Below are 17,245 nucleotides of genomic sequence, written 5' to 3'. Positions count from 1 at the left end.
GCAGAAATTGATATTTTGTTACAAAAAGGTTTTTGTGCTCTGACTTCAGAGCATGTTGATACTTTTTCTGAGCAAGAATCCTGACATTCCTTCACTGTCCAAATGTGTTTAACTGTTTTTTGGCAGCAATAAACATGACGGTTTACTTATTTTAATTTAAGACATGTTTTATTTTAATTAAGTTTAAAACTTTTTTATTTAATGTAAAATTATATTTTGTTTTAATTTACTTTCAAATTCTTCAGTTGCTGAAGGGGCTGCATAGTTTTCATATTGCATAGTTCAGAATAGCTATAATTGTACCAGATGGTTGCATTCAGTTAAGTTGGACTAGACTGTAATACAAACCGTTCAGTTTGTCAACAATAAAACTGACTGAAATGAGAGAAAGACTGAGTGCGAGACTTTGATATTAGATAAAATGAATATTGCTAAAGTTTACCTTTATGTACAGAATCTGAATATCGCAAAATATTTTAAAAAATTGCAATAATATCGTATCGTGGGATGTATGGTGATTCCCACCTCTAGTATTTGGTAATATTTAAGTGATACCTGTGTCATTATCAGTTCTGCTTATAGGTCATAGGGAGCAGACCTACACAAGCAGTGACCTATGGGCCTGAGACATGTTACTGATGTGGACCTCAAGAGCATGTTTGTGGTGTTTGTGTATTCAAGATGCGTTATCTGACGATTAATGTGGTTTGCTGTGTGATCAGTTGTGTTAGCATACAGTTTTCCAGGTTTAATAAATGAAACTGTGGACTCGTCTAAGAAATAAGTCCAGAAAAAAGCAAGTGATTTTTCTTGTGGCTGTGTCCGTCTGTCATGTACAGTCTGTGGGCCTACACCAGTTTTTAGCTTCATTGAACCCATTGTATTATATTTAATCCAGAACACAGCATCAATAGAAAATGCTTTTAGCTGACATCACTTTGCTGCATTTAGTTTGACATCGCTGTCAACACATGTCAGATAAAGCTGCATGTATTGGTTAAAGGAAATTATAAATTTGGAGATTTAAGATTCAGATCCCGACTTGGCGCTGTCCATTTCAGTGTCACCATATTCAGATTTTTTTCTTTATTGTGCAATAAAATTATTTTTGTGTTGGCTTCTTCCTGCAGGTGCTTCACAGGAAACACCGTCCAGTGAATGGAATTGATCGCCGCTTTTTTGTGGGAAGCAGCTGCAGGAACTGTTGAACTGTAGTCTATAACAGTAGCTTGGCTCTGAGGAGCAGGATCAGACAATGGTCTAAATCTGCTTCTGGTCCTTTTCTTTATTCTTTATAATCACTGGATTAATGGTTCGGAGTAGAGCTGTAGTTGCTTATTAGCTTGGTGATATCCCGATACATATGCGGTCTTTTCTATTGCCTTACCACTGTTCTCTGTTAAGAATTCATGTTATAATATAAATGTAACTCGACCAGTGTGAGAAGATTCTAGAGCCAGCTAGTTTTGAGTATCTGTGCTTGATAAATAACTGAAACATTCATTCATTTACCAAAAATTGTGAGCAGTTTGTTTTCTATTAACCGTCTGTTCTGTAATCATATGGTTTGAGTGTCTGTCTTTATTTCTCTGTGAGCGTTGGACACTTTTTTTTTTCTTCAATCAAACACTCACTTTAACCCTTACTGGAATCCAGAGTAAAACCAGTACCTGGTATGCGTATCAGCAGGCTAAGCAGGCTGGGGCTTCACAAAGAGCCATTCATACGGCACTAAATATATTTGCAGTTTGTTTTTTTCTTTTCTCCAACATACCTCAGCTCCCCCGTCATTTTGAATCCTGTAATCTGGAGATACAGAAAATGTGTTGGTGTCAGTGCTACTAAAAACATGCACATGGTTTATTGTATAGGGTTTTTAAGTATTTTGAGGCCATACCTGACTTGAAACTTCTCAGAAATTGGGCTTTTTTGTTTCTCCAGCATTTCCTCATGTCAAGTCCCTTCCTTCTCTCATACTCTGTCTTCTCCTCTGTCTCTCCCATTGAGGATGCCATATGGTTATGGGCTCCAAGCTCGTTGGGGTGCTGAGTGGAAGAGGGGGATGGGAGGCCCAGGGGCTGTTTCCATCCTTTACCGTTTTTGTCTTTTTCCTGGTGTTTTTCTTGTCTTTGCCACCCCCTTCCCTGTAAATTAGGTCAGGATGACGGAGTCATCATGTTGACCCAGGGCTTGTGTTTCTTCTCCAGGTGATTTTTGCTTTGTGTGTCATGACTTGGCCCTCATCCCCGTTTCATGCTTTCCTCATCGCTCCCCTTGTTGTTTCTGTAGATACCTGCCTTTGTTCTTCCTTTGACTAAAATAGGGAAAAACTGCAGTCTGACTCCCCTACTGAGTCCAGAGAGTCATGTTTAATTTTTTTTTTTTCACTTCAGTTTTTACCACAGCACTGCCAAAACAAGCATTCCAGCAGCACAGCGCATGTGATCCTAGTCAGGATCACAGTGGAAAAACTCATCTCCACCGCTAGACACAACTCTGTATCCCCCTAAGAATCATATCGCAGGCCAGTTTTTCTTCTGCTTGTGAGGTGAATTAAAACGCAGAGAGGCAGTGGAGAAGAGTGTGGAAGGACTATTAAAGGTGACTTTAGAGAACACAATCCCACACCACAATAATGGTGCCATCACGTTCTATTCCACTTGTGACTTCAGTCATTATGTTTCTTTCCAGGATAATTTTTAACCGGATTTTCAAAATGCATATCAGTGTGCACCTCCATTAGCTGCAGTTATGCAGGTAGTTTAAAGAGGACACAGCTGACTGGGTGTTGCATAACCAGGAGTGCCGCAGCTGTTGACATGCAGTTATCTTTGAAACGGCAAGGTGTTAGCCATTAAACACAACACTCATTGTCTCGGTTTGAGCCCCGAGTTAACGACAGAATATACATTACAATTCAAGCATGTTTTGAGCCTCAGCCTGTCACTGTTCATTAAGCATTTGTGTGATTAAATTATCACAGTCTTTTTTTGAGATCTTTTTTTGTTCCATGTTGGGGTTATCACCAAAACATAGAGGTTGCTCGAGTATCATCAGTTCTCAAAAGCAAGTAGTTGTATTTGGAGCTACTAGGTTGTGGCAGAAATCACAATTATGTTGGTCGATATTCAGAGCATGATTATCTAAGACGCAAACTCACATAGTTTGGAGAAATAATAGACTTTATTTAAGTTTATTAAGTTGTCTTTTAATTGAGTCTTTCGATTTAAACTGGATTAAGTGCACAGCCCTGGTTGTACTGTATGTTGGTGAAAGTTTGGAAGGTTTACTTATGTTCATTCACCACCGTTAAAATGTCTGAAATGTCTTTATTTATTTTTCTTTTCCTCTACACTCTTAAGCTGCTTAGAATGAATTACTTCCAATTTGTACTCCGTTTCTGTTGGTAGTCTCTCGTGTTTGTGATATAGCTGAGACTCGGACAGGTTTGGAAAATGCCTGACTGGCCTAAATTACATCTCTAAAGCGAGTGGGGGCAAGATTTTGATTCTCAGGACTGGGTGATATGGCCTAAAATCCATATCACAGTATAATTTGAAGCATGTGCATAACGACATATATCGCGATTTTACACACTAGAAGGCACACTTAAAATCCTTCAATTTTCTCAAAAATCGACTGTGTCTTATGTATGAATTCTGGTTGTGCTTACTCACCTCGAACCGATTTTATGTGCTACACAGCGCACAGAAATCTGTCAAAAATGTTTTAGTATGACTTTGGTAAGCTATGAAGCCGCACCGCTTGATGGATTGTCGGCGCATTACGGCTACCGTAGTCAGGAGCCTCGCGGAGTAATCTGGGTCCAAAACTCCGTCTTCAGGTCCCAAAGTCAAACGAACACTTCGGCATCATTGCTGAGAGTTAAAAACTGTGTAAATTCTTTCATCTTTAATAAAATGATCAGCGTTGCTGCTTTACCAGATGTAACAATTAAGTTTAGCATCCAGGCATCCATGAAAACAGAAGTAAGTTAGCTCGCTAGTTTCCACGTGTGTGTATGTATGTGTGTATATATATATATGTATGTGTGTGTATGTATATATATGTATGTGTGTGTATGTATGTATGTGTATATATATATATATATATATATATATATATATGTTCTGACTGAGAGATTTCTGAAAAATTCAAACGTACAGCTCTGCTATCACTTCCAACATAAATGAAGACAGAAAACTAAACAGCAGTGACGTTTGTAGGGTTACTGAAGTTGGGCTAGCTCGTATATAATGATGCTACGCGATCGCTAGCTACACGGCTATGTTAGCACAGTGAAGCTGGAGGTTGAGCGCTAACTTTTTTCCACTCGATGAAAGTTAACGTGACAGTTTCTGGTGGTTAGGGGCAAATGAGAAAAAAAAACGATCACAAATTTCCATAATGAGACATCGAAATCTGGCACACGCTTTGATGAGGGGTAGGGAAGTGGAGGAAGCTCAGGTTTCGGCTTTCCTCATTTTCCAAAAGTGCTTTGTCTCTTTGCTATTACTGTCGCCCGGCATAATTTGCAGATGATGTTGTTTGTAGCTGCTGCAATGCTTTTGATCAAAACAGGCGCAGCTTAATGACACCATCAACATGCGCTATCGTGGTAGAGCGGTATAGTCAAAATCTCTACCGTTGGCCAAATTTATATCGTTTCTATCGTATACCATTTATACCTCCCACCCCTACTCTCAATATGGAAAAAGGATCATTCACAGTCTCACCTGTCTGCTGAGTCAGTAGAAACTTAATAAACAACCTCGATGGTCTTTAAAAAATATTCAGGATGTCAGAATCGAATGTAATCCTCCTCCCCTTTCTCTTCCTCTCACTGCTGTCACTGATGTAGAAAACGGACTGTATATTGATATGTATAATATAATAATTTTTGTGTGTGGCCCGCTATAACTGTTTGATTTTTCTTATTCTGTTTTGTAGGTGGCGTTGTTGGGGATAGATATCTGTGGGGCATTTGTGGATCGCATTGGAGAGCGGTTTAAAGGATACCTCGGCACAGGTGAGATATCTTATCTATCTCTATGCTTTGTTTTCTTTAAGTTGTCCTTTTAAATTTCACTGCAAATAGATCTTTATCTCTTTGTTCTTTTATCGTAAACAGCAATCGCTAGTCAAGGAAGTGTGTTTGTCTGGCCTTTTGAATTCAGAAGTGTAACAAAAACAATATAGCAGTCAGTTTCACTAGATGTCGTGTGAATCTTTGGCATTTTGACATATGTCCTTCCATTTTGTCTCTCACTTCCACTTTGTGGTTCTTCTGAGATAGACCCTGCAGCCTGGCACCACTCCGTGTCTATTATGCATCTCTATATTTAGGCCCACTGTAGCTCACTCTAGTACACCCCCAAACCACACCTTGATTCATGACCTCAGGAACTAAATCTCATATCAGATTTCATGCTCTGCCATTGTGTATTTGTGTTATCTCGGTGCTCGGTGCCAGACCTTGTGGATGCCCTTAAGGTGTCACCAGCTGTCTTCGTCAGCCACACTGCCTCTTGTCACCGGCAAACCTGCTGAAGCCTGCTGTGCTACTCTGTAAAGGCTGGACTGGTCACACTGTGTATAGTCTACCACACACACTCTCTTTATCCAAGAGCTTTATATGAATGCAGATGTGTGTGTGTTACGAATGGACGCTAAAAACATCTCTCTGAGCCAATGCCAACCATGGAATCTCCCTCCTTCTTTCTGAGTTCCATTTCTCCTTCCCTGTATTCTCTGCATCTCCCTTCACCCATACAGTTCCACACACCTACCCGCCCGCACATACACAGTGAGGGGAGGAAGATGAGATCATTGAGACTGAGGGATTGTATTGATCTACAGGGCTGACTTATTGCACAGGGCAGCTGCAATTACTCCGTGTGTGTGTGTGTGTGTGTGTGTGTGTGTGTGTGTGTGTGTGTGTGTGTGTGTGTGTGTGTGTGTGTTCGTGTTCTTTAAAACTGTGCAGTGACCATCCTTCACTTCCGAGTAGCTCCCTTGTGTTAAGTGGAAAAGGAAGTGAAACATGCACATCATGAAGGACTTTACTTTGACATAATTATATTTTCTTCTCGACTAAAAAATGAAGAGACGTGATTGGCCAGTTAGATTGCTCGGTAGAAGTGTGCCTGTGTATGTTTTCATCTTTAATGAAAGAAATGAAGTCATGTGCAACAATGGCCCCCGCTGTCACTTTTTCTGTTTGAGGTTATTGTCCTTGTTGCCAAGGCAACCAGCTGTTGTGGTAGTGTAATGTGCACTCAGAAACACACACACACTCCTACCCACATTCCTAGCGTGAAACATCAGTGGGGGGAGTGATACAGTGATGTCATCTTGTCTTTTTCCTGTGCGTGCGTGCGTGCGTTCGGGGTTATGCCATTTTGTTGTGTATTATTGCATGAATGTCAGAGTGAGGTTTGAAGTTTATATAATACAGAAATTTTGGGAGAGACCATTCAAACCTTTGTGTTTGTTGACTTTGAGGATGCCCAAGTTGAGAATGAAGACATGAAAACCAACAGCATTCTACACTTTCTGAGCTGAATCTGTCTAGCACTTAACCTGAAACTACTCAACTGTATAGATGGAGATCTTTAAAAACAGCACACAGATATATCGCGTCATTTTAAAAAATATATATAAAAAGGCAGGGTATCTATTCTCTCCAGATTAAATGGAATACGCTTGATAGCTTTTCTAGCTTAAAGGAATCATAAACAGACATAAAAATCTTGTGTTAGCAGCACATTCAAACAAAGTGTTAAAGTGTCTATATCATTTTTTTTTTTTACAGAAGTATAAGAACGCTTATACGTACTATGTATATGTACTATATACTGTGCGGTACAGCACAGTATATAGTACAGTATGGGATATCATGCCCCTCTGTGTTCTGGCTGAAGATGCTTCTGTTATTACATTTAAGGTAGACGACCTGTGACAAGATATGTCGGGCCCCTCCTGCACATATGCACCTGTTTTTATAATCATCCCTCAGTTTGATAGCCCATCTTCAATTGCAACTTGAGCCCCTTTCCATTAGTACCTCCTCGGTGGGCTTAGCACACTTTTCATGGTTTTCCATTAGGTGATAGTACCCGATACCACGCACTTTGTTTTTAGCACCTACTCCACTGGGGTTCCATGGAATTCGAAAATGTGACATCAGCAGACTGCATGCCACCGATTGGCTAATCAGTGTTTTCATTTGATGAGCCATCAGAGCATCTCCTTCACATAAATCAAAACTGCCGCTTTTGATACCTTGAAATGAAGGAAACAGCTGCAAAAAACAATGCAGCTCCCCAATGCATGGCCACATTGCTCTAACAACCCCACACACATTAGCTGGTACTGGATTGTAATGGAAAACGAGTCATGGTGAGTCATACTACGTTGTGTCGAGCTGATCCGAGTAAAAACTAATGGAAAAAGGGCTTTGATGTTGTATCATGGTCCTCTTTTTCAGGGAACAAAAGTTATTGTCATAACATTTTATTTCGATTCAACGTATTCAGTACAAGACATGTATACATGGCCCTCAGAGCAGTCATTGAACTGAAGTTGGACCACCAGCACCCTGGGGCATGGCAGACCCAGCAGAAAGGCCACAATCTAGCATTCAAATAACAGAGTCAAACAAAAGTGTGCAGAGATGACTAGCGACCTGTAGTGCCTTCTAAAACAACAGATAGGAGGAAGGAGTGTCTCCCTGCTGCTGGAGCCCCTCTCAACTCTGTCCCATAGCTAAGAGGACTGAAGGTTGTTCCTTTGAGGCGTCAGGTCTCTCTGGAGCCCTGAAGGTGGACCTTTGCTTGGAGGCTGTATTCACAGCAGCGTAACCACAGCAGCAGATGTGTTGCTCTCTTGGGGATAGATGGCAGAACTGCAGCCATGTGAGAGCCAGCTCTGGCTTTGGATTCGTATCACACCTGGGGATGATATTGTCCAAGGTTTAGCACCGAACCTGGCAACAAAACATGCAGTTAACATTTCACATGTGGCCGACATGCCAACTGTGTAGTTTTGGCTAACATCAACAGGGCCTGACTTAGAGTCTGTGGACAAAAGAGTTTACCTGCAGTAGATAGCCAGCCAGAGTCTAACAACTGAGGGGTGACTGTGATCAGAGGGGTACATGTGCAGGCGGAGGCCTCGCATATGTCTTCACAGGTCATATGCGTGACTCGAGGTGTCTTCAGCCAGGACGTGTCGTTGTAATATCTCAAACTGTATGTTTTGTTCCAAGTGAATTCACTGAAAGGGAAGTGAAATCATAACATATGACTCTGAGCCCTTTTTCCTTTTGTAAGGGAGTAGGCTTCATATCTAGTTGGTTTAGGAGGAGCAGCTTCTGCCCTTGGATGATGGAGTTAGTAAAACTCTTGCTGGATGTGTGTGCTCTTTAAAAAAAAAAAAAAAAAAAAGTATTATAAAATTAAACATTTGGAAATATATCAGTTCTGACACTCATTGGCTGAAGTGTTAAATGTTCTAACACAGACAAGTTGGTTTACAGTTTTCAGAGGATATGGCTTGGTGGTAGCTGAGCTGTTAAAATGAAAACTGCTGCAAAAGTGTTTGGGGTTGTTTTGTTTTTGTTTGTTTGTTTGTTTTGGCTGAAAGGTTATTGATGTACTGTCTTTCTCATTATGAGTGTAACCATAACAGTTGTCCAACCATCAGTTGTCCAACAGTTAAGAAATTTGGTAGGATCGTAGTTTACTGACCAAAGAGCTGACCAGTCCAATCTGTGTTGTGAAAACTCAAAATAAATTGAGGTGCATCTGTGTAAATTTGTATTTACCATTTGCAAAGGTAACGTAATATATTTGTAAGATTATATGTATGTGGCAGTTTTTAACTTAAATTAAAGGTTGGTTTTATTGTATGTTGTATTTCTTTGCAACAAATCCAACTAATTAAAATAACAATGAAGTGACCCAACTAAACAAGACAACTAGTGTATCCAAAGCCTCTGTAGCATTGACCTCCACTGCTAAATAAAAAAGTCCTGCCTTTTTTTCCTTTTTTTTTTCTTTCTTGAAATTGCAGTGCACCAATGACAGTCTCAAAGCTGTGGACAGCCCAGGGTTATGTTGCATAGCAGTGCACCAATCCCATCCATTTGTTGGGTGGGGCAAATTGTGATAGCTAGTGATAGAACAAAATTTATTTAACTTTAACAGCACGTTTGTTCGATAACATCATCAGAGGTTGGTGTCATATTTTATCGTTGGTGTTCTAAAAATGCAGTACTGTGCTTGTACACTAGTACGTCATGAATTAGTGTCACTGTTTAAGTTGCAGTAGTTTGTTATTGTTGTGAGTATGAGCAGGTATGTGGGGTTGATGAGGGGTTAATGGAGATGGAAGCGTGGACAAGGTTGTGAGGTTTGTCCTTTTTGTTTGCTTTTTCCTTTTCTTATTTTGCTTTGGAAAAGTTTGGGAGCTGGTGGAGTGTTTTTGTCCTGGTAGTAGACCTGTTGACCTTTTTTGCATAAAATAATATGAATGTTTATAAATAAATATCCATATTTGATTTATTTATAGCTTAGTCCTGTCAAACAGGGTGCAGCTAGACTGCACACGCACATGCCACACACACAAACCATGTCATCCAAATACACTACACACACCCACATACAAACTGTGGTGATTGGAATTTTTTACCCCCCACAGACCTGATAGGCTTGGGGAAAGGGACTAATAATTATTAGCAAAAAAACAATTTCAGAGTACAGATGTACAAAGATTATTATTCCTAAATTGGGAGAATTGGAGTAACTTGCAGTTCTCATAGCTTGGTTTTCCAGCATTGAAAGGGCTTTCTTTTGTCACTGCATTACATCAGCCTCTCTGACACGGGGGCATTTGACATTATTTTAGCCATGGTCCATTTCCTATTTGCTGCCCTCTCATTCCCCTTTTCTAGTTAAAGCTACGGTGTTGATGGTTGTATTACTTAAGCTTTCTTTCCTTTTTTCCCCTTTTTTATCAGACACACTGATATGATATTAAGCATGAACATTCAACTTTGTACAGCAATGTTTTTTTGTTTGTCTTAAATATCTTTGGCTTTTAAATCTTGTAGAGTTTCGGTGTCATGTGCGGCATGCACAGTGAACTGTTTTTCATAGACTCTTACTCACCACCCACTCCCTTTCTCTGTGTGTGTAGTGTTGCCGGCCCTGGTGGACAGGCTGGGTGATGGCAAGGACCAGGTCAGGGAGAACAGCCAAGCCCTCATCCTTCGCTGCATGGAACAGACTGCCTCACCAATGGTCACACACACACACACACACACACACACACACACACACACACACACACACACACACACACACACACACACACACACACACACACACAATTGCCTAAACAGGTAAATTCTCCAGTGTACCACATGTAAGATGAAGACAGTTTTGTCAAATGTCATTTAAATTTTATACAAGACATGTATATTGAGTTGTAGTTATTCTAGAAAAAGTTATTCTAAAAATGTGACACAGCAGAGAAAAAAATACAGGCAAATTAAAGCCACCTCCATATTAGTAATGCATTAAAAAAAACTACAGAGGGCCTGCACTCTACCTATCCACCCCCTCTTGTGGATATTGGAGGAATTACACAAGTTACTCCATAATGCTTTGTTTTATTTACACATGCCTCACGTGCTCATCTCCATAGATTGTGCCCTCTTCTGTACTCCATAAACTGCTCATCCAATGATGAGTTGATGATGATGATGACCTACTGACACCCCTTCTTTTTCTTTTTTTTTCTCTGTTACTCTTGCTCACACTTTTATCCTTCTTGTTCTCCTTCATGCAGTATGTTTGGGAAAGGCTGCTTCCTGGTTTAAAGCACAAGAACTTCCGCTCTCGAGAAGGAATCTGCCTCTGTCTCAGTGCCACGCTCAACATGTGAGTAACTTCTCCTTTATCTGTAATGCTCCCAGAATGAAATGGCAAGTTTATTAAGCATAGGCAATGTTTTTTGTTCTCTGTGTGTTAAATCTCATATTTTAATCCTTAAGTAAGTTCATAATGTGGTGGATAATATAACACAGATTATGCAATCCTACGCTGCTTTCAAGCTCTGTTAGTAAGTGTTTGGCTCAGTGAGGGCTGCACAGAGCTATTACCACCACCTTCCATGACCTATTTTGTTTGCTCAAGGAGCACACATGTTCCGACTTTCCAGGATTAATCCTCTTAACTGTTTGTGTGACTCTGAGGTGGTGCACATTTCTTCCCATTTCCCCACCTACCACTAGCTTGTCCCTTTTCAAAATATGTTATGAGACTAGAGCAGGATGCAGTTTTAAAGACAAAATATCAGTTACTAAAATTGAGTTGTTTACAAACTCTTTTTAAGTGTGGCTTGTTTGGGGTATTGTCGTCACCCCTCCAGGCGGACGGGTGGCATGGATAGCTAAGTTTGTGAATGCAATGACTTGACAACAAGGTCACATAGATGTTTCAAACATAAACAATATGTGCATTTACTAAAAATCTCAGAAGAGTTTCAATCCCGGTGACCTTGACCTCAAGGTCAGAGGTCAGGTTTTTTGTCAATATTGTCACTGCAGTAAATGAGAAGAAAGCAACATAGGAATTTGAAATTTGCTGGGAGGCAGAGGGGTAAAAAATGACCTTTAAAAAAAAAACAAAAGCAAAAAAATAACATTGCTCAGTTGTAGTCTTTTATCTCTTGCATTTCTACTGTTTTCAAATAAATATGGGTTTTAACCTTTTTGATTTCATTGCAATTGGTTTTTATTCAGATTTGGGCAGTAAGGTGTTGGACGGCAGGTTGTAGTTACGACAGGTTGTGTGTGTAGGACTACAGGGACACTTCTGTCTGTACAGGTACTTGTTTGTTGCTGCTTGTTCTCAGCAGTCGAGATCTGTGTGGTTTGGCCTTTACTCTGTTTTCCACCTTGAGCTCACCCACACACAGAGCAAATTTAGACTATTAGAATTGCTGTGCTAATTTTAGCATCTTTTTGCTAATGGAAGGTGACACTGTTGTGCTAAATGCTAAGCTGCTATGTAATAGATACACTGAGCATGTGTGCTTTACGTACCCGGGCATCCATAATGAGTGAGTAGAATGAGTAAAACATGGCATAGAAATGGGCTGCTTCTGGGTTTTCACTTATTTCTATTTTTTGTTAAGTACACAGTGAACATACAGACAGGTTAAAAGTTTAAAACCTGAGCTCTTTACTTCTAGGGTGAGTGGATCAGGTGGGTCTGTTGTGCATGGAGGGTGTGGTTTTGGTCCACTTGTCCTCTTAGAGGACTGGGTCAATGTAAATAATTAAGACGTTATTGCAGCTTTTATTTTCATCTTATTAGGGGTGCTCTCTGGTGCTCCAGCCCATCAGTGGAGTTTCAGAGAGTTGTGAAAACACCAACAGTGCATGGTATTGCAGTTAGTGCTCTGAAAGCTAAGCGTGGGTTTGTTTGGGGTTTGTTTTGTTTTTTTGGAGGGGGGGGGGGGGGGGGGGGGGTTCTTTTACATAACTGGAATGGACAAAACAGAAGAAATTAAGAAACGATCTTTGTCTACTAATGTTTTTTATATTTGTGTGATGTTAAATTTCTGAGGCGTGTGTGTGTGTGTGGTTTGTAGATAGTGTTTGTAGCTTATAACAGGCTACTAAAATATCAGTCTGCCTTAGAATAGATATATTTTTCAAATTTCTAAAAATATTTTCAATGAGCGGAGCAAGATTTCCATTGTAAAAGAACACCAGATAATTATATTTATCACTGGCAACTGTCACCTCTCTTTTACGTTTCCTCTTGTGCCTCTGTTTCACACTCTCAGGTATGGAGCCCAACCGCTGAGCCTCAGTAAAATAGTTCCTCATCTCTGCTCGCTGACAGGAGACCAAAACCCACAGGTAAGAGCTGCAGTGTTATACATGATTACATGATGGTGGGGAAAATTGTACCTTTTTGTGTGTGTTTGTTTTGACTGCGCGTGGCTCGTCATTGTTTTTGTTGAGCCAGTTTGTCGATAAGCCTTTTTGTTCAGCTCTCAGCAGTCAAAGTGGGTTGGGTTTCATCTTAAGGCAGCTCTCTGATTATTACTGTTATTAGTGAGGAGATGGGCTCTGTACCCACCACCCAGCTTCACTGCTGAATCATGAGCACCCAGTTGTTAAACCACACAAGAGTATTAGCTGTGTGTGTGTGTGTGTGTGTGTGTGTCAGTGTGAGGAATAGAGAGAGGTTGGTTTAACCTCCTGCAGAGTTGCACCCCAAAGCTGAAATCTGCTTCTATCTTCTACCCAATGATTATCTACCCACATACTGTCCTGGCCAATCAACATCCTAGAAAGGCCTGCCTACCCTTGGGTGCTAAGAATCCCTTCAACAATATCTTTGTAGCCAATCACAACAGTGTTTACAGCAATAACTAGCAAATCATATGGCTCCCATAGGAGGGAAGAGTATGGGCTCTCACGGGTTTAGTTTTTAGTGTGTTTGCATGTTTGCGTCTCTTAGTCTATGAGCATGAGTCTAATCTTTGTCGAATTATGAGGGAGAATCGATCTCAGTCTTAACAAACACAAAGATCATTTTTTTTATAGTGTGCTAGTTAACCCATCACTTGAATCTCTTTCCATGTGTTTATATGTGGAGGGTTATTAAATTGGTGAACGTCTGCTGTTTAGGTACGTGAGGCATCAATAACAACGCTGGTGGATGTTTATCGTCACGTTGGAGAGAAGGTCAGAGCAGACATTGGAAAGAGAGGACTTCCAGCTGCACGGTGAGTTTTTGTTCTTTTTCGTAGTATTTTTTTTTTTTTTAATTATTGTTATTTTTATATTTATTTTTTGAGTTTGTTGTTGCCTGTGTTTCTATGGAGTCCCGTGGCCTTGGCACTCAGTTTGTCCCAAGCCACACCATGCACCACTCTGCCCTTCAGACACACAGAGGCACTTTCATCCAGAGCACAATGCCGACTGAATGAGGGAGGAGGGTGAGAGGGTGCAGCCACGGGGTACAAAGGCGTTGGGTGGAGTAACAGAAATGGGGGTAAAAACTGGAAAAACTGTGTTCGAGTCATCAGAAGAGGTTTAATGTGGGGGTTTGTCCCGCTTTGGTCGTCCTGGCTACATGTGCAGGGTTGAAGGTTATTCTGAGCACCCAATGACCCCTTCTTTCTGCCCCCTTTTTACTGCTTTCTCTCATGTGTGAGAGTCGAGCAACGGCCAGTGCTGTATCTGCTCAGTATGATTCTTGCGTCTGTGAATGCTGGCTGTGGTCATGTGTCATGTGCTGTGCATATTAAGCCAGTCCGTCTCCAGTGTAAACACACTGTCTGAATGTGTGGGATTTACAGAGTGGTGTGGCTGTCTGCCTTCATTTAAAGGCCTGACAGATGCAGTGATTTACAGCCTGCGCTTGTTCTTCCTGAACAGATGTGTATAATTATTACTGAATTCTGCACGTGAATTTTATATGTGTGTATATATATATATATGTTTTGTATGTATCGCGAATCTCCCAAACCAGTTTTTATTACTTTGTATAGTTTGTATAAGAATAGGGGTGAGAATATCTACAATACTGCAGTTTTACTGATCAAAACTCTCATTAATTTCATTTGTGATGTTTCAGTCAGCTTCAGGTCAGCTATAGTCAAATAGCCTTAGTACAAAACCTGGAGCAAAGCTGTTGGAATTGCATTGTGTGTTTTTTGTTCATATGTTTAATGAAGCCATGCTAAATTTTTACCTTCATGTTATGAAAGTTGTCTGAGTTACAGACCCATAGAGGTATGTGAGAATTTTGTGCTTTTTAAATTGTGTTATGCATTTATTTACTAATTAATTTTTGAGGCTTCAAAACATTACAGTAGGTATCGTTGTGAAAGTTTCAGAGTGAAAACACATTAAAGCTCTGTTTAAAAACTGCAGCCAAATCAGTTTCACAACCACTCCAAGTGTCGTGTAATGCTTGGAAAAAATAACGCAAACGCAAATTATAAAGTACAAAAATGTCCACCCCTATAATTTGAGGGGTTGTAACTTAATATAACTAATATACTAATGTTATTGTACAGTGGGATTTTTAAAAAAAATTCAATTTAAATTGTTTTGTTTATTTAATAATTGATTTCATATGGAGCAACCCAAAGGGTTACCTAGTGGAAAGCAAAGCTCTGGCCAGGATCTTGCTGACTTGATGACATATCAACTCTGCAGAGTTGGCATTAGATAATGGACAGAAAGATGAAGTCATAAAAGAGGAATAATTGTTGGATGAGTATGTCCACATCCCTTAAATACCAAACAAGCACACATTTTTAAAGATACGTGGAGGCAAGTGATTATTACAATCTGAAACCTCTTTTGGACTGTGCCAGATAAATGGTTAAAAGCTATTTCCCAAAATTAAGTTTCTGTTTGAAACAGCTCTCTGTTGTAAATGAGACACTGAATTTTGATGGGATTATCTGTATAATTAAATACATTCCCCCCCTTACAACAGTCTCAAAATGTTCCAGTTCTAACTTGAAATAATTCATAATAAGTAATTTCATCTAATCAATTTTCAGTGAAATAAACATATAGATGTGCATATCTTATGACCTCAGATCAGATGTTTAGACACAGGTTAAACCTGCTGACACGAGCCAAAACACTTCTTGGATTTGGTGATCAGGTGTTGTGAATGGGACTTAGATTGAAATTACAAACCTATTTCAAATGACACAATGGTGCATGAAGAAACCTGAAAGTGGAACTTAATTTTACAGTTGGCTTATTTACTGGCGTTGTGTCTGGAAGTACAGTTGTAATCTTGGGTCCATTACTGGTAAGAACAAGGGGCTACCATCTGACAGCAGCTTCCTATAAGTAGGTCAAATGCTGGTTGAGTGAGCATTCATCAGGCCTGCCTCATGTGGTTTGATTTGGAGATGAGTTACCTGAAGGACATGAGTCCTCTGCTGGACAAAGGTGTTTATCAATGGCCGCGATAAAAAGATAAAAGATAGAAATAAGAAGAGGGAGGGAACATGTGCAAGTGGGATGAGAAGGCGAGACACTGAGGGGGGAGGAGCAGCGCTGTCTGCTGTTAGCCACACAGCCCCTCCCCCTCTGACGAGTACGTGTGTGTCTGTGTATGAGAGGGAGGTTATGTAAAGGGTAACTGAATCTCGTTGCTGTCTGTCACACAAACTGGCCCATTTGACTCTCTCCTGCTCATACAGACACACAAAGACGCTTCCTGGAAATTTACTGTACGTATTGCTGTTTAGGTTGTTCATTTGGCGTTTGTGTGTACAGTGTGTATGCGTGACAGTAGGTGGTGCTTTGTCGCATGCCCGTAGCATGCTTTGGTCTCTCGCCGTTTGGCTTCCCCCCTCTCTCTTTCCCTCTCACACACACGCTCCCTCCCTCTCTTCCCGTCTTCTTTCCTCCCTCCCTCCCTCCCTCCCTCTCGGAGCCACTGCACCATGTTGGATACAAAGAGCTGAGGGGAGCTGAGGACCAGAGTGTGTCACCAACATGGGAGCTAATGCAAGATTGCGTAGCAACGCAGCAAGCTATTAATCAGCCCACAGGGAAATACTGATGCAAATCAGTGCTGAAGACTAAATGCTAGATTTTTGCTGAAACAAATAGATGCACAAAATGCTAATGAAAGAAAGCGAACCACGTGAAAATGGTGCACGGCTGAGGAGCTAGTTGCAACGCTAATCGTCACTTATCAGAAGCTGCTTAGCTGTCTGGCGGTTGTGGACCGGCAAGCAGACACCAAAAGACAGAGACAGAGCACGGTGTGTATTGCTCTAATTGTTGTGTGCGCCCATCCGTGGTTAACCTTTCGGCAAAGCAGACATAAAGGCATGTTATTCGGGGTCATGTGTTTTAGTCTTTGTTGTGTTTTTGTCTAACCAGTTGTGCATTTCAAGGATGACCAAGTTATTTTGGCTTGTGCTGGATATCTGCCCTGTTACTACGCTGACAATGCTACCTATTAATCACATGACTAAGCAGACCTGGCTGGTGGTTTCATGTGTGTCTGTCTGATGCTAGTAGGATGTTATAAGAGGACACTTGGGGTGTTGCTGCTGCAGCTTCATGAGTGTGACTGCCATAATAGACACACCCACCCACAATCAGACAGAAAGGCGTGGAGACTGTCCACATGTTGCTGCTGCTTCTGCGGCTGATTTTGATGATGAGTCT

The 17,245-nt window shown here is 40.7% G+C and overlaps 1 protein-coding gene and 1 long non-coding RNA gene across 23 annotated transcripts in view; one reads left to right on the top strand and one right to left on the bottom strand.

The window, feature by feature from the left end:
- clasp2 (cytoplasmic linker associated protein 2) overlaps nt 1-17,245 on the top strand; it is a 66,702-nt gene that overhangs the window by 5,726 nt on the left and 43,731 nt on the right. For 20 of the 22 annotated variants that reach the window (XM_082521778.1, XM_082521759.1, XM_082521774.1 and 17 more), the window contains exons 2-6: nt 4,951-5,029; nt 10,201-10,304; nt 10,855-10,946; nt 12,862-12,937; nt 13,715-13,812. In XM_082521778.1, coding sequence (XP_082377904.1) covers nt 4,951-5,029; nt 10,201-10,304; nt 10,855-10,946; nt 12,862-12,937; nt 13,715-13,812 — 449 coding nt within the window. Of the gene's footprint in view, nt 1-4,950; nt 5,030-10,200; nt 10,305-10,854; nt 10,947-12,861; nt 12,938-13,714; nt 13,813-16,274; nt 16,294-16,525; nt 16,834-17,245 lie in introns of those variants that run through there. The other 2 variants (XM_082521773.1, XM_082521772.1) reach the window with 2 other exon arrangements.
- LOC309699013 lies at nt 7,908-10,287 on the bottom strand. The gene is made up of 3 exons (XR_014274234.1): nt 10,173-10,287; nt 8,099-8,277; nt 7,908-7,987 (listed from the first exon to the last, which is right to left on the bottom strand). It is a non-coding gene; the product is annotated as an uncharacterized lncRNA (long non-coding RNA).

This window comes from Aulonocara stuartgranti (genome assembly GCF_965226115.1).
Source record: "Aulonocara stuartgranti genome assembly, chromosome: 22".
Lineage (NCBI taxonomy): Eukaryota > Metazoa > Chordata > Actinopteri > Cichliformes > Cichlidae > Aulonocara > Aulonocara stuartgranti.
This window is presented reverse-complemented; position numbering and strand designations above follow the sequence as displayed.